The sequence below is a fragment of the Epinephelus fuscoguttatus genome, linkage group LG20 (genome assembly GCF_011397635.1).
Source record: "Epinephelus fuscoguttatus linkage group LG20, E.fuscoguttatus.final_Chr_v1".
Classification (NCBI taxonomy): domain Eukaryota; kingdom Metazoa; phylum Chordata; class Actinopteri; order Perciformes; family Serranidae; genus Epinephelus; species Epinephelus fuscoguttatus.
In genome coordinates this window covers 27700092-27724150 of record NC_064771.1, presented here as the reverse complement: position 1 = coordinate 27724150, position 24059 = coordinate 27700092, and the positions used below count along the sequence as shown (strand labels likewise).

General features: G+C 41.1%; 2 protein-coding genes across 9 annotated transcripts in view; both read left to right on the top strand.

The window, feature by feature from the left end:
• The first annotated feature begins 4964 nt into the window (after nucleotides 1-4964).
• Nucleotides 4965-9578, top strand: LOC125881126 (zinc-binding protein A33-like). Its single transcript, XM_049564145.1, has 7 exons — nucleotides 4965-5109; nucleotides 5404-5627; nucleotides 5845-5934; nucleotides 6021-6242; nucleotides 6324-6346; nucleotides 7520-7638; nucleotides 7742-9578. The coding sequence occupies exons 1-7, from the start codon at nucleotides 5073-5075 to the stop codon at nucleotides 8329-8331; spliced, it is 1305 nt and encodes a 434-aa protein (XP_049420102.1). The 5' UTR covers nucleotides 4965-5072; the 3' UTR covers nucleotides 8332-9578.
• Nucleotides 9579-10317: 739 nt separating this feature from the next.
• The window catches only part of LOC125881108 (E3 ubiquitin-protein ligase TRIM11-like), a 33943-nt gene continuing 20201 nt past the window's right edge, over nucleotides 10318-24059 (top strand). For 2 of the 8 annotated variants that reach the window (XM_049564118.1, XM_049564110.1), the window contains exons 1-2: nucleotides 21942-22076; nucleotides 22258-22368. Coding sequence is in view for 6 of the 8 variants with exons in the window: in XM_049564114.1 (XP_049420071.1) it covers nucleotides 16136-16403 (268 nt within the window). In the remaining 2 variants the exon portion in view is untranslated. The other 6 variants (XM_049564114.1, XM_049564112.1, XM_049564115.1 and 3 more) reach the window with 6 other exon arrangements.

The window sequence follows — 24059 nt, the reverse complement described above, 5'->3', positions numbered from 1 at the left end:
ATGACGACAAAGCGACATACAAATGACTAAAACAGACACAAAATTACCTCAAAGACACACAAAAAGAACACAGAGATGTAAAAGGAACTGCAAAAAGACACTAAATAAATACAAAATTAGGCATTCCAACCGCAAAGTGACACACAAATTACTAAAATGGAGACAAAATTACCTCAAAGACACACAAAAAGAACATAGAAAGATATAAAGGAACTGCAAAGAGACACAAGGTAACTAAAAAAGTGGTCAAAACAACCACAAAGAGACACAAAACAACCACAAAGAGACACAAAATGATGACAAAGTGACAGACAAATGACTAAAACAGACACAAAATTACCTCAAAGAGACACAAAACAACCACAAAGACACACAAAATGACTAAAAAGCGACACACAAAAGACTAAAACGGACACAAAATTACCTCAGAGACACAAAAAGAACACAGAGAAATGTAAAGAAACTGCAATGAGACACAAGGTAACTACAAAAGTGGTCAAAACAACCACAAAGAGACACAAAACCACCAGGAGACAGAGAATGACGACAAAGCGACACACAAATGACTAAAACGGACACAAAATGACCACAAAGAGACACAGAATGCCTACAGAGAGATGCAAAACCTCCATAAAGTGTGTGTGTCTTGCTCCTATGAAGGAGAGGTGGTGGAGCCTTTGCATATCTGTTTTCAAATAGGCCCCTTGAACTCTCGACTCTGAATAAAAATGCGTTCTATGGGTACCCCCAAGTCTCCCCTAAGTGTTTTGTTCCTCACATTTAATGTACTCCTTCAATTTAAAGCTGTATTTTTGTACTTTTAAGGAAAAGGACTGCTGGCTGTTGGAGGGGTCGTGGGAGTTTGCCCATCCCGTCTACATGTGCTTTGTAGACTTGCAGAAGTACTGCGGGACTACGGAGTACCGGTTCAAGTATCTCAGGGTCTTGTTCTCGAGTGAGAGTAGAATGAAGCATGACATGGATCGGCGGTTTGGTGCGGTTTCTGCAGTGATACCAGCGCTGTGCTGGACCATCGTGGTGAAGAGGGAGCTGAGCCGGAAGGCAAAGCTTTCGATTTACTGGTCCATCTACTGTATGTCCCAACCCTCACCTGTGGTCATGAGTAGTGACACAATTGGCTACAAGCGGATACAAGCAGCTGAACTGAGTTTCCTCTGTGGGGTGTCTGGGCTCAGCCTTAGAGATAGGGGAAGGAGCTCGGACATCAGGAGGGAGCTCGGAGTAGAGCCGCTGCTCCTTTGCATTGAAAGAGGTCAGTTGAGGTGGTTCAGGGATCTGATCAGGATGCCTCCTGGGCGCCTCCTGTTAGAGGTGTTCCGGGCACATCCAACTGGAAGGAGGCCCTGGGGCAGACCCAGATCTTGATCATCATAAATAGTCGGCTACTATGCACAAGTTCTTCTTTTAGCTTACCTTCACTTCAATATTGCTGTTATCATAAGAATTACAAGGATGGTACAAGTCTGAGAGTAATGTGACAAAGAGCACAGCTGTCTCCACTAGAGGTCAGTCAAGGGCTGAACAGCAGCAACTGATCAGAGAAAGTGAAACTACTTAAGTGTCATTGTACTTGTGGAACCCCAACACTACACCCGCGAGGAAGAGAAACACCTCCTGATAGTAAAACATTTGTGAAATATTGGATTCAACGCAAGGTGAGCAGCAAATGGTGCCAATGAAGATTTGGATTGTTTTTTTAATTTAGCATGACCAGCACTGGCTAACATAAGTTTAATTGACTTAGAAGCTTTACTGTGTTCAGCCTATTGTGTTATCATGTCACTGAATCTATTGCTTTTCTTTCTATTGTAACTTTTCTTGTACGATGCCCCGTTTAGCCCACATTTAATTTGTTTTTATTTGTGCTCAGGTTCAGCTCACTAGCTAGTGGTTAACGTATAAACTGACAGAAGTGAACTCAAGTCCACCGTAGCCTGAGATGATGAGTTTGCGTCCTTGTGCGAAGTCAACACATTTTTACATTCAAATACATACAAACATACAGTGGTGGAAAAAAGTTTTCGGACACCCCATGCATTTGTGAAATATTGCATTAAGAATCACTCTTAGGTCTTCAAGTGCAATTTCTTTTAGTACAGTCACAGCCAAAATACTGAATAAATCCTAAAAAAGCCATTAAAAACTTAAAATTGATTGGTTCCATAAAAATACATAAGAAATTTTGAGTATTGGGTCATTTTGGTACCAGTGATGAAGGTCATTCTTTTTATTAAAAGACATAATTTTTGTTGCCAAGCTTCGTGTCTACATAAAGCCAGCACATTTGAAAGTTCTTCAGACACAAAAATGGCTAAAACAAGGAACCTAACGCAGGAAACACGCCTGAAGATAAAGATTCTCAGCCAGGAAGGATACAGCTGCCGCCAGATAGCCAGGAAGTGCAGATGCAGTCCTTCAGCAGTTGGATACACTCTGCAGAAATACAGACGAACCAACAGCTTGGAAGACAAACCAAGATCTGGGCGTTCAAGGGTTTCTTCACGCAAGAAATGACCGCATCCTGATCCGCATGTGCAGGCAAAACCGCCGAATGACATCACAGGAGCTTCAGCAGCAGTGGTCAAACCAAACTGGTGTCCAGTGTTCCACCCGCACTGTACATGGCCGAGCTTTTCTGCTGGTGTTGGTCATCTCACTGTCTGTGATGGCACATTGAACTCTACCAAGTATTGTACCATTCTCGAAACCCACATGCTCCCTTCTGCGTGTGCACTGTTCCGTCGAGGTAAAAACTGGATGTTTCAACAAGATAATGCCCCTTGCCACACATCCAAGGCCAGTAGAACTTGGCTGCAGGAGCACAGTATCCAGGTCTTAGAGTGGCCAGCTCAATCCCCGGACATGAGCCCCATTGAAAATCTGTGGTGGATTATCAAAAGGTCTGTTTCAAAGCATAAACCAAAGAATTTAGAAGAATTAAAAGCAGTAATTCAAGAAGAATGGGACAAGATTACCCCTCAACAGTGTGAAAGGCTTGTGGGGAACATGCCAGCCAGGATTAGAGCTCTACTACGTGCCAATGGCAGGACTACTAAATATTAATTTGATGATGTGATGGTTTATTTATTTTTTGTTCAGTTTTGAACACATTCTCTGTTATTTGTTGACTTTGATACCGACCATGTTGAGAACTGACATATTGAAACTGTCAAGAATTTAGTTTTGTTAGTTTTTCTTGTAAACAATAAACAAAACAATATAATTTGTATTTGTTTGTATCTGTCTAATGCAGCCACACCTTTTGAAACACAAAAAAGATTTTTCCACAAATATTTCATGGTAATATTTGAGATTGTGTAAAATTTTAAGGGTGTCCGAAAACTTTTTTCCACCACTGTAGTATATACAGTAAACTTTGCTGATTGTTTTCACAATTTAGTTGAAGTTAAAGTTGAAGGTCAAGACTTTTGTTTGTCATCCTCTCAGGTACAAGTGCACAAGGGCATTAGAATTCTTGTGTAAGTCTCTCAGTCACGTATAAAAAGAGATACGATACACACAATAGACATGATAAATATGTACACACTAAAAAAGTATAAAAATCTTAGAAGGTAACATATTGCAGGAAGTGACACCTTTTTATTCAGCCACACCTTCACAAAGGATAGCGTACATCATACCTCTGTGCTTTGTTCAAAAGGAGGAATGACTACAGCAAACAAAACCTGTTTCAGCGTTCATACGGGAACCTGATCATTATTTTAAGGCAAACTTGAAAAACTGTGAACCTGCCCTTTAATGCTGCATACAGACTTTGCTACATAATCTTATTTACCAGAGGTACTGTAAAGACATGTATCTTTATGTTTTAGAGAGGTTTAAAACAGGCACAGCACAACCTGGACTTTGCCTCCACCATGTGTTCAACAGGCAGAGCTGCAGCATGTAGAAATTAGAATTTAAAAAAACAGAAACATTGACTCTGTGAAGAAAGCATTTGTTTGCAGTTTGCTGAGCATGAACACTAAATGCTCACCGAAGTTACAACCTATATATATTTTTTAAAAAATCCCCCTCTCACCCTTCCCGTGGGAGTGCTGGTGTGTCTTCCTCAAGCTCAGGTCCTCTACCAGAGGCCTGGGAGTTTGAGGGTGCTGCGCAGTATCTTAGCTGCTCCTACTGCACTCTTCTGGACAGAGACCTCAGAGGTTGTACCTGGAATCTGCTGGAACCGCTCTCCCAGTTTGGGGGTTGCTGCCCTCAGTGCTCCGATTACCACTGGCACCACTGTTGCCTTTACGCCCCATATCTTTTCTAGCTCCTCTTTCAGCCCTTGGTATCTTCCCAGCTTCTTGTGTTCCTTCTTCCTGATGTTGCTGTCGCTCGTGACTGCTACATCTATCACCACTGCCTTCTTCTGATGTTTGTCCATCAACACGATGTCTGGTTGGTTAGCCATCACCAGTTTGTTGGTCTGGATCTGAAAGTCCCACAGGATCTCAGCTCGGTCATTCTCAACCACCTTAGGAGGTGTCTTCTATTCTGACCTTGGGACTTCCAACCCATACTCAGTGCAGACGTTCCTGGACACTATGCCTTTAACAGTAAATGCTCAGTGAAGTTATGACCTGTTATTGGGATGAATGTTTGTAACCTTTATGTTTTGTCTGTAGACAGAAAAGACTTTTGCAAAACTGGATCCTAAAACTCAACATTTTCATCATGATACTTTCTGAATAAATAAAACTAACATTATGAAGAAACTTCTTGTTCATTGTCTTTCACAGTCAGTTCACGGCTCCAGAGACGATCCTCAGCTGATAGTTGGTGACATCCTGTGAACTTGCTAAAAGTTGAAAATGACTCCCCCTAAACAAATAAAAAAACTGCTGAAAAATCATCTGGACAAGCTGACTGATGAGGAGCTGAGGGAATTCCAGTGGTATTTGGCCAACAATGAAACAGAGGGACATGAAGCCATCTTGAGGTCCAAGCTACAGAAGGGTACCACAGAGAATACTGTGGATAGACTGGTGCAGGTTTACGGGAGAGACGGTGCTGTGGAGACTACAGTGGACATTCTCTATAGTATGACTCAAAATGACCTTGCATTCAGGTTAACTCAAGGTAAAATGTCTTAGTATCCTTGGTAAGCCATGTAGCTTTATATATATATATATATATATTAATGGATAATAAATATGTAGAGAACAAAATGTTTATCTATCTATACTGTAAGTTTATTGTGTAGTTGTGACCATTTCTAATGAGGCGTCACTCTGTAACTGTTGCTCTGAGCTTCATGTGAAGCAGAAAGAGAATTAATGTTTCAGTATGATAAATATTATAATTCCCACTGATGAACCTGTGACTGCATAACAGCTGTAATATTTGTTAACATTTTGTTTATTTGATTTACAGCCGTAATAGAAGCAAAGGAGAAACAGCAACCGAATGAGCCATCCACCGCCACTGTGAGAGAGATGCAGAGAGATGCAAATTCAACTATCACTAAGGATCTTTCTTGTCCAACGAACCATAAACCATCAATAACTTGTACTCCGGAGAGTTTGAGTGTATCCAATGGAGGGGGGAATCATTTTGAGCCATCAGCAGGACACAGCAATGATTTAAAGTCAAATCAGGTGAGGTCACTTTGCATGTACAAGACTCTATATGACTTTTCTAATATCTTTCCTCTATGAGTCTTGGCTTTGTTGTGCTACCTAGAGGGATTCTGAGAGGTTTACCTGTCAAGTCCTAACATTTCCCATTGTAAATTACAGAATTCCACTGATTGACTAACATGTTGGACCAGGTCTTCAGGATTTTCTTGTTTAACAAATTAAAGTATGATTTTAGTTACAGACTCCTTCCAGGACCATCAGACTGAAGCGGGAAGCTTTTGAAAAGGTCAAACAGTTTTGTGATTCATCTGTTGAGTACATTAAGGTTTGTTTGCAAAGTCTAAATTTGATCTGGAAAATCTGTCACATTAAGAAGTGTAGAGACTGAGCAGTTCTTACTGTGGCCCACAGAGACAGAGACACGACACAGAGCAGAAGATTAGGGATGAATTTTGGAAGCTTCATCAGTCTCTCAAGACTGAAGAAGAATCCAGAATAACAGAATTAAAAAAAGAAGAGAATCAGAAGATTCATATGATGGAGAAGATCACAGAGATCAGCAGAGACACATTCTCACTCTCTGACACTGTGAAAGACATGAAAGACTTGAGGGCTGATGACTTGTTCATACAGGTAGTTATTAAAACTTGGGAAAGGTTGAATTCATACAAAGTAATCTGAAGACTGATGATGTATTTCTTGTTTTGTTTGCAGAACTTTAAGACTGAAATGGAAAGGTGAGTATTATTCATCCTCTTGTGTTTCTGAGCCTTTGCTTTTTGAGATTTCAGATTTTTTTCAAGTCTCTCTTAGACCCTCTCCAATGAAAATCAAGTTTTTAACCTTGTTACATGCCCATATGGTGTTTTTTGTGTACTACAAGACATATAAGCAAAATAAGCAGGAATTTCACATTGTTATTAATCCATGTCACTCTGTATAAATATACAGTTGTGGCATGGGAGGACAGAGTTGTCACACCTTTAAGCCGGCAGCGGAGGTAGTAACAGCGCTGAAATGAGGTCTATGTAAAAGGGACAGCTGGCAGGCTGGAACTTTGAACGTGAGGGTGTGATGTGTTGTTATGTGTGCGACCCAGAGCTGGGAGATATAAAATGCAGCTGATAGCAGTTAGCAGCTAACTCAAAGAGGAAGGACAGGGGCTAAAGTACGTCCACAAATTGGGAAAACAATGATGTCCGGGAGCTCCTTATCCTCCGAGCAAACGAAGAGATCAGCTGCCAGACAACAGGGATGGCACATGATTGTTATTGCCATGTCATTCCATTGTTATTGTTTAGAAAGTGCTGCCGATGCATACGTTATATGTCACAATAGAGGCTGCCGCTGTTGTGTTATTATTGTGTTTCATGTCACCCCCGCCACGCCTCTTTTGCCTCTGCGATGCCAGCATACTGTCTTAAATCACACTCTGGAGCAGCATTCTTTAAAAGCACTTTCTTTAAAACATTTGCATTAAACTTTCTTTGAGTTGAGAAAAAGTATTTGAAAATCCATGACTATAGTGATGAGAGGAGCGATAATTTGTGAGAAACACTACTGTGCATATTCAGTGGACTGCATACTGTGGAGGTAAAAGAAGGTAGAAACTTTTTTGTTATATGCACCAGGTGAGCAGCTCCATAGGACTGAATAGGTGCCATCTTGGCATCCAGTATCTAGGTATTATCACATCTATGGGTCAGTTCAGTGCACACAGTGGTGGTGGACTGAGCAGAGGACAGATCCAGAATTTCTGATCGAGGGAGAAAGCGTAGATCAGAGTATTTTTACATATGTAACAATGTATGTGGAGCAGGACCCTGAAGCAAACATCACATGGCTATATGTACATTAAAAGAGTTAGGTTACTGGTCACTATAATCCTTAATCTCTTAAATTTGCTCCAGAGCTCAGAACGCACTGCCAGATCCACAGCTACTTCCACAAGCACTGATAGATGTGCCTGAACATGTGGAAAACCTTCAGTTCAGAGTTTTGGAGACGATGCTGAGCAACGTAAAACACAGTAAGTTTGGGGACACATAAGTTCCAAGTTAATTATTATGTCCCCTCTGGTCACGAACTCACCAGTGAAGTGCTTTTGTTTTGTACCTCTGTTTAATCTGTAGCCCCTGTGGTTCTGGACCCCAACACTGCATCTCCATGGCTCTCTCTGTCTGATGATCTGACCAAAGTGACAGTCACTGACACCTGTCAGGAGCGTCCAGGAAACCTACAGTGCAACTCAAGTTATCCACACGTTCTGGGCTGGGAGGGCTTTGACTCAGGAAAACACTGCTGGGAGATGGTGGTAGGAAATCAAGCCAAATGGAGACTGGGAGTCACCGAGAGGGCCAAAGACAGGGGGGATGATGAGATGTGGTCAACTCCACAAAATGGACTCTATGTTATTATGAAAAGCAAGAGAGGGTATACAGACATCAAGGGCAAACTCCTAAAATCAGCAACGAGACCCAACAAGATCAGAATAGAACTCGACTACGAAAACGGTACAGTGTCATTTTATGATGCTGATAACAACACACTAATATTGACCTATGAGGAGACATTTACTCAGAGGCTGTACCCATATTTTGCTTTTGTTAAAACTGATGATGACGACAATGATGAGGGGGTAAAAAGAAAGAGGAAGAAAGTGGACAGTAGTGGAGGCTTTATACAGATCTGTCAGTCAAAGGTTTCTCTCACAGTGACATAGCTGCAGAAAGTAGCTGCTTCAGATTCAGATACAGTTTGCCATTTATACCTTCATTACAACTAGTCTGCTCTAGGTCTAGTTCTGGAGCTTCAGCTATCTTGTTGCAACACACCGCCTCACACCACTACAAGCAAATTGTCTGCCGTCACTCATGTTGCCAGACTGGGCGAGATAAGGTCAAAAAAATTCATTCTCAATTTTATATCTTGTCTCAGTTTATATGAAATCCTATTTTCAGTAAAGGCTAGTTTTGTACTATACATCTGTCTGTGTGGAGTAAATGTTCTCTTGCCTCTGACATTGGATCAGACAGGGTTAACAAAGGTGGTGGCAGTTCTAAACTACTCTGAGTTGTTAACAACTAACATTTATTACAGTATTAATAGTGCTAATTAGCAAATGTTAGCATTTAGCTCAAAGCACCGTACACAGTGCTAGCGTGCTGATGTTAAGCAGGTATAATATTTATCATGTTTTCACTGTCAAATTGGGGAAGATGTTTTCTGAATTTGCTTGTGTTTTGTCTGGTTGTGTTTTCTTAACTTGCAGGGCTCTGACCTCTCTCGATCTCACAGAGCTGCTAATATGATTGCAGACCCTTGTTTCTTAACAAACTGAAGTAAAGCTTTGTTAATCTTTATTCATCTTAAAATTTCTGTTAGGTTTCAGTGTTTTCAGACCTTTTTGGATTTGGGTCAATGCTTGTTGTGAAGCTGCCTATGTATGGGCACATCTTACTATCTGAATAATGCGCTATTTAAATATCTGTAAAATACTGCACCACTGACCTTTTAGACCAGGTTTCTGTTGGTCAATGGCGCAATAATTTTCTGTTACTTCAAATCAGAAATAGGCCAACAATGTGCCTGACCACACCTCATTTAAACGCCTACATGTCCTGGGGCGAACAGATGGGCGCATCTAGTACATTTGCTAAAGGCAGAATTTATACTTCTGCGTTGAGCTGATGCTGTACCCTACGCTGTAACCTGATGTGCACCTCCCCAGAAATGTAACTACATGTCACAGTGACACAGACGTCCTGTCTGTTTCTGTAAGCTGAAACCATTTCCCTCAGTGGAAACAAAGCTTTTATTTACTTTAATTTCACAGATAAGAAACAATAAATTGTGAAGACAATAAAGCCTCCACCAAAATAGCATTTTAAGTCTTGTGTGATTTATCCTGGCTTCATATGAGCAGAGGAAATCTCTGCTCGTCACTAAGCTAATTTATACAATGTAAAATGCCACAGGCTTGTACTAATAACGTTAGCATGTTGTATTTGTTTGGAAAACGTGTTTAGTATAAGACAGTTGTTTTGTCAGTGAACCTTGTGAGTTGTAATGGAACAGAATTTGGAAACATTACCTTTGTTAAGTGTTGCTGGTTTTATATGAGAAGAGGAAAAGTCTGCTAGCTGCTAGGCTAATATATACAATGTAAAATGCCATAGGCTTGTGCTAATAATGTTAGCATGTTGTATTTATGGGGAAAATGTGTCCAGATAAAGACAAGTGTTTGTCTGTGAATGCTGCGAGTTATAGTGAAGCTGATTTGTGTACTTGCATTTGAAACTGTCTCTGTTAAGCCATGTTTAATGTGTGTTTAATGTGTGTTTTGAATCAACTAAACTTTACAGCACTTCACAGAAACCTCACTGCCGACTAGTGTTTTGGAGGTGTAACTGCAGAGTGACACAGACACACCACCGCACAAGTATAAATGTTCTCAAAGGTGTAGGCCATGGTGTACGCTCCTCCGCACAAGCATAAATCCCGCTTGGGCACTGACTGCAGGAACTCAGGTACTGTGGGGTCATGAAGCAGTCCCTGCTTTGCTCCACTGGTGAGCCAGCATCATCATAAATAGTTGACCACAGTAAATAAATTCTCCTTTTTGTTTATCTTCACTTTAATATTTCTATTATTATACTTATGATAAGACTGACACTAGTGTGAGAGTACTGACTTAAAGCCAGAGAAAGTGAAAGTACTCACAGTTATTGTCTGCATTAGCAGCACTGAACAAGGACATGAAGCAGCAGGAGCAACTCCTCATGGCTACACATTAGTGAAAATATTGGATTCAGCAACAAAACAAAGGTGAGCAGCAAATGGTGCCAATGGAGAATTAGAATCTTTAACATGATCACCTGTAGCTAGCAGTTTCCTTTCAATAACCTGGATTAGCTTTACTGTATAGAGCCTGTTATCATTTCACCAGCTGTTCATTGTGTGTTGTTTAGCCCCTTTTTTTAAAAAATAATTTTGATTTGTATTTAGGTTCAGCTCATCTGCTAGTAGACAAAAGTAAGAAGTTACAGAAGTAACCACAGGAAGTTGCAAGTTTCCGCATTCAAGGCTACTGAAGACAAAGACGAGTGCTTCCTTGTGGTAAGAGACAGGTTATTTAGTCTGAAGACAACACATTTATACATATATATATAAATACATACAAACACATGTATATCTATGTTTTTCAACAGCTATGTCAATGGTTTTCACAATATGTTCAGTTGTCTGTGTTTCAGATTGCAGGGAGCAGCACTGTTTTATTCAGCCGCACCTTCACAGAAGGAAGTAAGGAGTGAAACAGTATGTGATACCTTTGAGCTTTTTCCAAAAAGACATCATAAACTTAATACTTTTTTTTTTTTTTCCAAAATGCTTTTTTAAATATAAATAGATCTTATTGTTGGTTGTTTGGATTAAAGCTAAACAACAACTAAATTTAAAAGAATTGAAAACTAATTTCAAATTTAAAACCAGAATTTGAAAATACATTCTCCTCCTGCTGCTATCCAATCTGCCGTACAACTTCTTGCCTTTAATGGATGTTTTGAACCAGTTTAACACACAAAAAGATCAAACTACTTTTCAGGATGACTGATTAAGATGTTAAGTATCTAATGCTGTGCTGAGGTCTAAGAGGACGAGAACTGAAACCTTATTTTGATTGTTTTAGTAAGAGCAGTTTCAGTGCTGTGGTGTGTTCTAAAGCCTGATTCAAATTCCTCCAGGATGCTATTCTCTTTAAAGGAGCTATATGTAAGAAATCTAAAGCAAATAGTCGTAAAATCATCCTAATATGTCACAGAGACAAAGGAATAATGTTCATATAACATACTGATCTCACCGACAACAATAGTACAGCCAGAATATTCGCATTTAAAAAACATTTTTACCATACCTGCCAACAGTAGGCTGTGAAAAAGAGGGAGATTTTCTGGGGTAACGGTTGGAATGGCTGAATGGTTGGAATCCCCACCCGGGGGCATTGTAACAATGGATATTATTATTATTTAAGGCTCATTAAGTCATTTTGTTTACATATTTGTATTTATTGTATTCATATGGGCCCATGTTACGCCCCGGTCTAGGGGTGTGGGTGCTTAACATAAGGATACACAGGAACACAGGAGTAAATGTACAGGTGAGCAATTTATTGCTACACACTCCAAAAATACACTGTACAATATCGCACACAAAATGGAGCAAATGACGTCAGGGTGAACCCAGGCCAAAACAACAAACAAAAAGCAACAAAAATAACTGATTCCTAACAAAAACAAAAGAAACAAACGTACAATACTAGGCCTAACTCCCTAGGCTAACGAAAAACATGAGAAAACAGGTATAACAAAAATAGCAGCTCACCCCTACGCCCCGTGCAAACAGTAATATGTGACAATGACTATTTACAATATACACAAATGACTCAGTTGGCCCTAAGGCGCTGGTCTGAACAAAAGAAACAATTATTTAGCAAGGCAAGCTAAATAATCACACGTTAGTCACACAACAAAGTACTTATAAATCACAAAAACCGGAGAAACGATACGATGCGCTGCTGCCATGTAGGAGAGTGGGCTCGCGGCTTCCGTGTGGCCAGCATTATGAAGGCTGAGCCCCTTGCTCAACCAATCCGGCAGCGGTGATGTCACGCTCGTTATCCAGTAGCTTTTGACACTGAAGGCCAAGCCCCTTGCTCAGCCAATCCAGCCGTAGCGACGTCACGATTGTTGAGCGAATCACCGGCACACCTGTTAACAAGCATACGATCTCCGGACAGAAAGAGGTCTGACTTTCCACCAAACATACAGGTTAAATGCATATACATAGACATACACACATACACATAACAAATATACAGATCACAATGCACATATACACATAATGAATACACGGGCCAAGGGACATAACAGCCCATATAACCCTACACCACAAATGAATACAATAAATACAAATATGTAAACAAAATGACGAGCCTTAAATAATAATAATATCCATTGTTACAATGAAATGTGCAACAATATACATCACAAAATGTGTGTTAAGTGCAAACATTGTGTGAGTGTGAGTGTGTGTTGTGTTGAGGAGCCATCATTGCCAGGAATACCTTTATCAGAAAGAACAGGAAGGAGTTTACAGTCCGCTAGAAGGCAAACATGTTGAACAGTAACAACAAAACAACAACAAAACTGTGCTGTCAACAAATTCAGAGTGAAGTAAAGTCTCTAAACCCCACACCTCCGTCAGTGTGTGTGTGTGTGTGTGTGTGTGTGTGTGTGTGTGTGTTTGTGCCTCCGACACACCTCTCAGCAAGAACAAGCTGATGTTAGCAGTTCCTCTCTGTGCCTCCACTGCCTGTGTGTGTGTTTGCTGCAGTTAGCGTGTGTGCTAACGTCGTTTTCCCCGCCGTGTTCCCCACTAAAGTCGGCCCGACATAGCTTGCAAAACGCGTGGTACTTGCTGACGTGGCTAGCAACTAGAAAAGGGAAGGTCTGGCACCAACCAGGTTGAAATTTTGACGCATACCTCTTCTTTTTGGGAGCCGTTTCATTCATTTTCAGTTTGTAATGTTCCGCCTCAAGCTTGGGCATGGACGTGAGCTTGAATGTGCGCAGTCACACACAGCACGCACAGCACGTCGGGCGGGGCTGTTTGGGTTGGGTTGCCAGGTACTACCCCAGATAGCACACATACATCTGGCCGACGTCGGCCCAATGTATCAAGTTTAGATCATTAAGACGTAGCAGGGAGAGCGTTTGCTCATTGCCAAGACGTCGCTGAGACGTTGGCCTTTAATCGAAAATGACCACCACGCGACGTTCAAACGATCAATAAAAGAAGCTGCGCTCAGTGGGCGCTCCTTCATAAATATTCATATGCTTCGTTAACTACGACCTTTATTCATTTAGGTTGGACCTTTCAAACTACAAATATTTCACCATTCAATGTGAGAAATCAATGCTAACATTCAAAAATAGCTGACTGTTACCCTATTTTGTGTGTAAGTGTGCACAATGAAGAGACAAAAGTCAATTTGAGGAACTTTTTCAAATTTCCACAAACAATATCTGACGGCCAGTCCACTTCTCCTGGCAGCCTGCAAGACACAGAAAAGATGATGAGCACGTAACTTCATGAAACAAATCCCAGCTTCACCACTGTATTTTTTTTCAGCATTTCAGCTGTCTTTTAGTCAGATTGAAGGCTTTGGGTCTGTCACTCTGCTTAATTTAGTGTTTGAAACAGTTAAATAACGGGATCCGGCATTAACTCCGTTAACTGTTAACAGCAGCTCAACAATCAGTCCTTCATCTCGGAAAAACAGTGGTTTCAAAACTGCGCTATTACCTGTAGCCACTGGGTCAGTTCACTGCAAAAACTCAAAATCTTACCAAGAATATTTGTCTTATTTCTAGTCAAAACGTCTCATTTCTAGTCATTTTGACTAGAAATAAGACAAATATTCTTGGTAAGATTTTGAGTTTTTGCAGTGTTTGCAGAGGAGAAGACCTCGACTGATAAATTGCCCATAAAATCACATTAAAAACATACCGAAGGCATTCTTAAATTTCACTATTTCACCTCCGCGCTCCTCTCTGCTGGTCTCACCAACACTTGAGCACCTGTTCTGGGATACACAGTGTCAGCCCGCCCCGTATTATCTCCGCGCTCCTCTCCGCTTCTCTCCCAGACATTTGAGCACACGTACAGGGCCCCGGAGGTCAGGCCGGGGGGTGCAGGACCACGGGTGGCAGCTCCGGGCACTTCCACTTTAACCCAAAACGAGCACTCACGATAACCAGATGAGCACATAACGTCAACTAGGGAAAATAAAATGAAAACACCACAGTTGTAGCCTGTTAGCTAACACGAGCTAAATCGCTAAACTAGCTATCAGCTAACGAAAGATAACGTTAGCTGGTGGGGACATGTGCTATATACACCCAGTCGTGCCTCGCAACTCACCAGGAACCTCTTTTAACGGTCACAGAAAAAACAACATACCTATTTTCTGCCAATTTATTCCAGTTAGCTTACCAGAAACCAACTGCGATGAGATGCTGTGTCCTGCGAGCTCAGTTCTAAACAAACACCGCGGAGATGAAATTCCACCTCTGTGGCGACTTCCGTATGTGGGCAGACATTCTACGGCCCTGGGCTGACCCAAAGCCGACATAACAGAGACGTTTGATGAGCTGGGACAAAAGAGTATTAAATTTAAAGATATCCGCCCATGCGGCTGACGCTTGTCAGATGTTATAAATTCAGGGCCGATGTGTCATCCTCAGGCCGATGTTGGCCAGATGTATGTGTGCTATCTGGGTACGACATACGAAACACCACTTTGACTCATATCACTATGAAATCGGGAGAATAGTGGGAGAAATTACCAATCGGGAGCAGGGCCAGAGAAAGGGTTAAAAATACGGAGACTCCCACGTAAATCGGGAGTGTTGGCAGATATGATTTTTACAGTCCGCAAATCATGTTTATGTTTTGAATTTGTGTTTTGGCCTGTTGTGCCACCCACCGCTGTCTACCAGTCACACAGTCAGTAGAGTCTCAGCATCAGTTACAGTTACATCTGAGCTATAGCAGCACGGCAAGCAGCATTAGCAGTGTCCCGGTAAATAGCATTAGCAGCCGGCTCCTCCTCAGCTGTATCCCAGCAGCAGCGTTAGCAGTGTCCCGGTAAATAGCATTAGCAGCCGGCTCCTCCTCAGCTGTATCCCAGCAGCAGTGAAGCCAGACTTGCTCGAACGGTCCGCTGGAAAACCGAAGATCAAGGACACGGCGATGCGGCCCTGCCACGGCAGCCGCCTGTGGGCAAACAAATCAGTCTCCAGCGTGCCGCTGTCCAGCAACCTTGAATCTGTAGGCGAGGGGGGCAGACACGACTCGCGGCAGTATTTTGAATTTGAGTGCAGTAACCGTTTTGGCCACATTCTTACATACAGCACTTTTAAGAAAGGAATTTATTTGCACTGAAACTATGTATTCAAGTATCTTACTAATGAATGGAAGGTTGGTCAACAGCCTGTAGCTGGTCAGTGCATTTCCACCTAGGTTGGGTTTCTTTAGTATGGGTTTAAAATAGCTGTTTTGAGATGTATTTATCATCTTCAGGACTTGACCTGAAACACTGTCGAACACCAGCTTAAAAATGCTGTAGGTACTGGGTCGATACAAGAGGTGGAGGAGTTACACTGACTGACAGCCTTGTAAAGCTCTGGTCATGTAATACAGCTGAATGACATGCTCAGAGAAGTTATGCCCTTTTGTTGGGATGGTTTGAATCCTTATGTTTTGTCTCTAGTCAGACAGGTATCTAAAGACTTCTGCTTTACAGGCAAAACTGACCCCTAAAACTTAAAACTCATTATTGTATGTAATTTGCTCCATAAATTGATCCTTACTTCTTTTCTATTGTCTTTGACAGTCAGTTCACAGCTGTAGAGAAGTTCGCAGATTGATTGTTTGACATCCTTTGAACCTGCCCAAAGTTAAAAATGACCACACCTGTGCGAACTGTGAAAGTCCTGAAAGAACACCTGGACGAGCTGATCGAGGTGGAGCTGAGGACATTTCATTGGTACTTGACCCAGAATGTGAGAGAAGGATGCAGATCCATTCAGCGGTCCCAGCTGGAGAACGTGACCAGAGAGGGAACTGTGGATAAAATGGTGCAGGTTTACGGGAGAGACGGTGCTGTGGAGATCACAGTGGACATTCTCACATGGATGAATCATAATGACCTTGCAGTGAGGTTAACTCAAGGTAATATGTCTTAGTATGGCTTGGTTACCTCTGAGCAGGGTCAGTGTTTTTATGAAATGGATCATTAATATGTAGAGAATACAAATTTGTGTTCATTTTTTACATTGATACTGTAAGTTTATTGTGTAGCTGTGACCATTTCTAATGAGGCGTCACTCTGTAACTGTTGCTCTGAGCTTCATGTGATACAGAAAGAGAATGAATGTTTCAGTGTTTCATGTTCTATATATATTATAACTCCCACTGATGAACCTGTGACTGAATAACAGCTGTAATATTTCTTAACATTTTGTTTACTTGATTTACAGCCATAATGGAGGCAAACATGGAACAGCAACCGAATGAGCCATTGTCCTCCAGAGACGCAGATTGGACTCAAGATCTTTCTTGTTTAATTTGTTATGATATTTTCACGGAGCCTGTGAGCCTGCAGTGTGGCCACAGCTTCTGCAAGACCTGTGTGCATGGCTGTTGGAGGGGGCAAATCTTTCGGAAATGCCCATATTGTCAGCAAGGTACACACACTGACCCTCCCATTAATTTTGCTCTGAGGAGTTTGAGCGAAAACTGCAGAAGGAGAGGTGGGTTTGATCCCTCAGGTGGACACAGCAATGACTCAGCATCTTATCAGGTGAGGTCACTCACATGTTCATGTAGGCTACGTGACTTTTCCTCTTAGTGCCACCATGAGGTTGACATTTGTTGGTTTGGTGAATTTGCTCCAGAACTCAGAACGCACTCCCAGACCCACAGCTACTCCCACAGCCACTGATAGATGTGCCCAAACATGTGGAAGACACAGTAAGTTTCGGGGCACATAAGTTCTGAATTAATTAATTCTTCGCCTCTGGTCAGGAAACTCACCTTTTGTTTTGTGTTTCTGTTTTATCTGTAGTCCCTGGTGTTCCGGGCCCCACTGCTGCAACAACAAGGTCTCAGAGAAAGACACGTTCAACAAGGAAGAAAAGGTCATCAGTCAGACGTTGTTTTGTTTTAATTTGTTGTATTATTTCTTGACCCTTCCATTACCCGCCGAATGTCTGACCCAAACAGCTGATCTGTGGTGTAATACAGTGATTTTAAGCAATCATGTTCTGTATTTGGTTGTGTTTCCTCTATTTTCAACCTTTTATTTTTCTAAATGCTGTGTAGGGGTTGTGAAATTGGTGAAGACAGTTTATAAATTTGCTTGTGTTTTCTTGAGCGGGATTTATGCTTGTGCTGCAGACCCTACACCGTAGCCTACCCCGATGTGAGCATTTATACTTGTGCAGTGGTGTGTCTGTGTCACTCTGCAGTTACACCTCCAAAACACCAGTCGACAGCGGAGTTTCTGTGAAGTGCTGTAAAGTTTAGTTGATTCAAAACACACATTAAACACACATTAAACATGGCTTAATAGAGACAGTTTCAAACACAAGTACACAAATCAGTTTCACTATAACTCGCAGCATTTACAGACAAACACTTTTTTTCCCCACAAATACAACACGCTAATGTTATTAGCACAAGCCTGTGGCATTTTACATTGTATAAATTAGCCTAGCAGCTAGCAGACTTTTCCTCTACTCATATGAAACCAGCGACAACAGCAACATTTAACAAAGGTAACGGTACAACATTTGGCTCCATTACAACTCACAAGGTTCACTGACAAAACAACTGTCTTATACTAAACACGTTTTCCAAACAAATATAACATGCTAACGTTATTAGTACAAGCCTATGGCATTTTACATTGTATAAATTAGCTTAGCAGCGAGCGGAGATTTCCTCTGCTCATATGAAGCCAGGATAAATCACACACAAGACTTATCTGTGAAATTAAAGTAAATAAAAGCTTTGTTTCCACTGAGGGAAATGGTTTCAGCTTACAGAAATAGACAGGAGGTCTGCGTCACTGCGACGTGTAGTTACATTTCTGGGGAGGGCTACAGCGTAATCACCATGTTGACGCAGAGCCTACATCGTAGCTACGTTTCTTAATGAACAGATGTAAAATATTTTTTTTGTCTTTGTTTGTTAAAATTTGTGTCAGGTTTTGATTGTATTCAGACTTTTCTAGATTTGCAGATGGTACTCCATTATATTTTATAAAGTCACTTTCCTTGCTGTGTTATATTAATGTGAAATCCTGATGTCTTGCTTGAAAAATGTACATTATTCTTATTGAAATACTGAAAAAATATTTTATATTTGATGCCCAACATGCTGTTGACAAGATCAATGCATAATTTACTAATAAAGCTAATCAAGCTAATGTTGTTGCTTTTTTTGTTCAAACTGAAGTTTATTTTGTCGTACATGAAACTGTTTGGAGAGCTGCAGTTTATTTGAGCAGCCTTTAAATATTTTAACAGTCAATTTAAAAGGTTTTTAAAGGCATGGTAACTAGCAATAAATCCCATTAATAAAATAGTTAAGTTTACCTGCATGGTTCAAGGACGGTCACTAGCTTCTTCATTTTTGTCCACTCTGCTGTGGTCAACAATGCTAGTTTGTGCCTCCGTCTGCCAAGAGTAGCCTTGACAGCCTCTTGGTTCTTTAGGAGACGTGAGATCGCATCCAGAGTTGAATTCCACCTTGTGGAAACATCAGTGGCTCTATTTCTTGCCCACATGCTGTTTACTCCTGGTGTAGTTCCTCAGTATTGGCTGGGCTATGCTTAAAGTGACCCACTATCTTGCGACACTTTTCCAACACGTCACTAAGCCCACAGTAGTCAAGGCAAACAGTGATGGTTCTCTGCAAAATGTGAGCAACACAAGGCATGTGCTGGAATGGCAGCTGTCTTGTTGCAGCCATCATGGTTCGGGCGCAGTCTGATCCAATTGTGCTGACCCTTTGTTCAGGCCTCTGCCACAGAAAGAAATTGCTCCGCACAGTTTACAGCATAGTGTCTGGTGTTTGTCTTCTGTATGGTTAAGACAAAAGACACCATTCCCCGTCTGTGATAATATGTCACACCGACATAATTAGAATTGCTTACCGAGGTCCAATGATTCCCATTCAGAGCAACACATTCGGCTTTCTTCAATAAATCCTCTTTAGTCTGCTTTTCCGTGTCATAAAGCTGCTGGATTTTACTTGAAATTGTCTCTCTGCACGGCAGTTCGTAAGCTGGGTCAGATGACAGTATTTGTAGCACCTTTTCCAGCCCCTTATCCTGTACCAATCCATTTCACCAGAGAGTTTGTTAACTTGTCAGGCGTAGACTTACTTATTGGCTCTGAACCTGTCATCTGGTCTATTGTGGGCTGGCTACACCGTTTGCCTGTAGGCTACCAGGACTGTTGTAGCTAACGTTAGCTCTGGTGTCCGTGCTCACAACAATATGTTTTGCACTGAGGCAATATCGTAGGCTAGAAGTACTGTGGTGATACGAAAACTCTTTGTTGCACAATTTGCACCATGCTCTTATCCAAGCTGTCAGCGGGAAGTTTTAAAAAAAAAAACAACAACTTTGCGCCCAACAAGCCAAGCAATGCGGTCTCGTCCTCCATCAGTGTTCAAACTTTTTGTGCGCTGACATCACTCAATGCATCCTGTGCATCTTCTTTGCAGCTAGCAAACAAAAATTAGGTGTATCACCACCACCTACTGGACTGGATTATGTTGTCCCTAGTATTATATGAGAAAAGGAAAAGGTTGCTGGTCGCTAGGCTAATTTATACAATGTAAAATGTCATAGGCTTGTGCTAATAACATTAGCATGTTGTATTTGTGGGAAAAATGTGTCCAGATAAAGACAAGTGTTTGTCTGTGAATGCTGCGAGTTATAGTGAAGCTGATTTGTGTACTAAGCCATGTTTAATGTGTGTTTAATGTGTGTTTAACGTGTGAAAATTTTACAGCACTTCACAGAAACCTCCACCGCTAACTAGTGTTTTGTTGGCGTAACTGCAGAGTGACACAGACACACCACCACACAACTATTAATGCTCACAACGACGTAGGCCACGGTGTAGGGTCTGCTGCACACAGGGCGTAAAATTAACTTTTTACCTCATCTGCCATTGGTTAGTGACCTCCAAAAATTTACCAGCCAAACATGTTTTTCACCAGCCAAATAAAAAAATCATGCCTTGTTTGTCTAAAAGTACCTTTCGTTTTTAGTATGAAAATCCAACTTTAGGAACATCCAACCCTGTCTTCTGTGTTTCTTTGGCGTGCTTGCGGCAAAGGCTGCAGCTCATCGTGTTGGTGTGGGGGTCGTAGGTCAGCCATGACCGTGGCTGGCCAGCCTGGTCTAGTTTCCATTTTTCAATAAACCGCCATGCGACATTTGCACTCCGTTTAACTGTCTGTTCTTCTTGTCCAAGTCCAACGGTGGCTTCATGCCAGGAATGTGTCACCACATCTTGCTCAGAAGTTACCATAGAATCCCCTGGGGTTCTGGTAGCTGACGTCATGCATTCCCGGCACACGTACAATAAGCCACAAGGTTCAAAATAGTCTGACACAGCTGGCAGAAATGGTCGAAGCACATAAAAAACCCACATGCAATTCAGAATTTTCCATGGGCCACTGGCGGGTGTGTGTTTTTGTTTTACACGCCAAACTAATTTTTTACCCACCATTGGCACTTGGCGGGTGTTAATTTTATGAATTTTATGCCCTGGCTGCACGAATATAAATCCTGCTTGGGCGTTGGCCAAGAAAATGACAATTGTGAGCTGTGTGCCCCCTATACTTGGTGTAAAATAGGGTCCCCACTTCATGTGATTAATCTAGACTGCTGAAGCCTCAGATTAACTTAAGCATGAATGTTTACAGCGAGCACAAACTGTTTCGTACGAGCAGAGGTGGGTAGAGTAGCCAAATATTGTACTCAAGTAAGAGTACTGATACTTTAGAACAATATTACTCAAGTAAAAATAAAACGTAGTCATCCAAATAATTACTTGAGTAAGAGTAAGAGTATTTGGTGAAAAAACTACTCAAGTACTGAGTAACTGTTGAGTAACGTCTGATTTATTTGTAAAATAATAACATGAATGTATTCAATCAATCAAAAATAATAATCTGCAAATTCATGTATTTTAATCATATATATATGTAATTATGTACTCAGAGGTGGGTAGAGTAGCCAAATTTTGTACTCAAGTAAGAGTATTGTTGCTTTAAAACAATATAACTCAAGTAAAAGTAAAAAGTGTTTTGCATTAAAACTACTCTGAAAAGTACAATTTATCTAAAAAGTTATTCAAGTAAATGTAACTGAGTAAATGTAACTAGTTACTACCCACCTCTGCATATGAGTAATGTTTTAAGACTGACTTGAAAAATGTGATCCTGTCCTTTAAACCTGGGCAGTAGCATCATCGTGGGCAGAAACTCAGGTACTGTGGGGTCATGAAGCAGTCCCTGCTTTGTTCCACTGGTGAGCCAGCATCATCATAAATAGTTGACCACAGTATAGAAATTCTCCTTTTTGTTTATCTTCACTTCAATATTTCTATTATTATACATATCATAAGACTGGCACCAGTGTGAGAGTACTGAGTGTGGTGCACAGCTCTCTCCACTAGAGTGCCGGACAACAGTAACTGACTCAAAGCCAGAGAAAGTGAAAGTCTGCATTAGCAGCACTGAACAAGGACATGAAGCAGCAGGAACAACTCCTCATGGCTACACATTAGTGAAAATATTGGATTCAGCCCCAAAACAAAGGTGAGCAGCAAATGGTGCCAATGGAGAATTAGAATCTTTAACATGATCACCTGTAGCTAGCAGTTTCCTTTAAATAACCTGGATTCGCTTTACTGTATAGAGCCTGTTATCATTTCACCAGCTGTTCATTGTGTGTTGTTTAGCTCCCTTTTTTTAAAAATTAATTTTGATTTGTATTTAGGTTCAGCTCATCTGCTAGTAGACAAAAGTAAGAAGTTACAGAAGTAACCACAGGAAGTTGCAAGTTTCCGCATTCAAGGCTACTGAAGGCAAAGACGAGTGCTTCCTTGTGGTAAGAGACAGGTTATTTAGTCTGAAGACAACACACACACACACACATATATGCGGTAGACGGTAGAAATGATATAAATTTGGCCCACGGTAGAGATTTGCGCTCTACCGTCCTATCGTCGATGACGTCATCGCACCTGCCTCAGTGTGAAAATGGCTGCGAGCACAGAGACAGTGGAGCAAGAGGAGCTGGTTCATGTCCGTGATTTAGCGTAGTACGTGCAACATGTGTTGCTGGAGAACTTGTGAGTGAGTGAGTTAATGTTTTATGAACAGCCCCGGACTTCTCAGACTCTTTTAGCGACTTACCGCTCAGAGGGAACTCATTCAGCGGCTCCTCTGGCAGCAGCACAGTGTCTCTCCCTCTCCTCTCTCGCCACGTGCACACGGGAGTTGGTTTCGGCAAGAGAGTTTGTCATAAACCTTTGGTAATGTAAACCTATGTGACGCTAGGGGCTCCACAAAAAACTCCATATGTGAATGTGTGATAGTTGTGGTATCATAGCAGCCTGTCACAGGTTACAGCGTGATGAGTAAAGGAGAAATGGCAGAGCATAAAGGTCCAGGTGGGAAAAACACAACTCAGTCATTTAGGATTTTGCAAAAAGAAGGAAATTACCTTTTGATATAGATCTCAGGGGACATTTTGCGCCATAGAGTACTGGGTTTTAATTTTGAGTTTTGAGATCTGCATTCTGCACAATAAATTCTCTAAAAAATACAATATATCTTTGCTTTTGTTGTTGTTGTGTGTTTTTTTTTAATCAATTTAGCTTTGCTAAGAGACTACAAAACCCATTCAGAAACACTTCTATTATAACTTTTACACTTAAATTTATACCGCTATATATACCGTTACCGTGAAGGGATTTGATTTATACCGTGATATGAATTTTAGGTCATACCGCCCAGCCTTAACTGCATGTGACTGAGCTTTTTTCAAAAAGACATTATAAACTATTAATACTTTTATTTGTTTACAATTAATTTGAGTGAATGGTAACCTTACTCAAAAACTCCATAAAGGGCTTCCAGGTCTTGTTGAAGGATTTACCAGTGTCTCCAAGGGAAAATCTAATCTTTTCTAGTTTGAGGAAGGGAGTTGTAAATGCATGGAGGTTAGTCAAAGCATGTACTGTGCATGGAGGCAGTAAAACAGCACAACTTGGGCTTTGCCTCCATCATGCAAAGGTGCGGCATGTAGACATTTTGACTCCATAAGGAAAGCAATTGTTTGTTGCACTGGTGCTTTAAATGGCTGATCCCACACTAATGACAAATTATCTGCGCTGTTCTGTTTTGTAGAGTAATTCAGAGACAACTGAGTAATGAAAATGAACAGTAAATAATAATAATAATAATAATAATAATGATAATGAACTTTATTTATATAGCACCTTTCAAACAAGAAATGCAGCACAACGTGCTTTACAATAAGGACACTATGGGCCGTATCTACTAAAGGTTTGCGTGTATAAAAACGTGTGCAAACTCATTGCATGTGCAAAAAAATGCACAAACTGATTTACTAACAGTGCGCACTAAGGGTTGCGTCTTTCAAAGGTGCAAAATAGGATATCTGCATCCAGTTAGTACGTTTGCTGCAATGAATATGCAATATGGGGTGTTTACACGCAATTGTGCGTGTGCTGGGAGGAGAAAATGTAAATATATTAATTTTGTTATTAATAA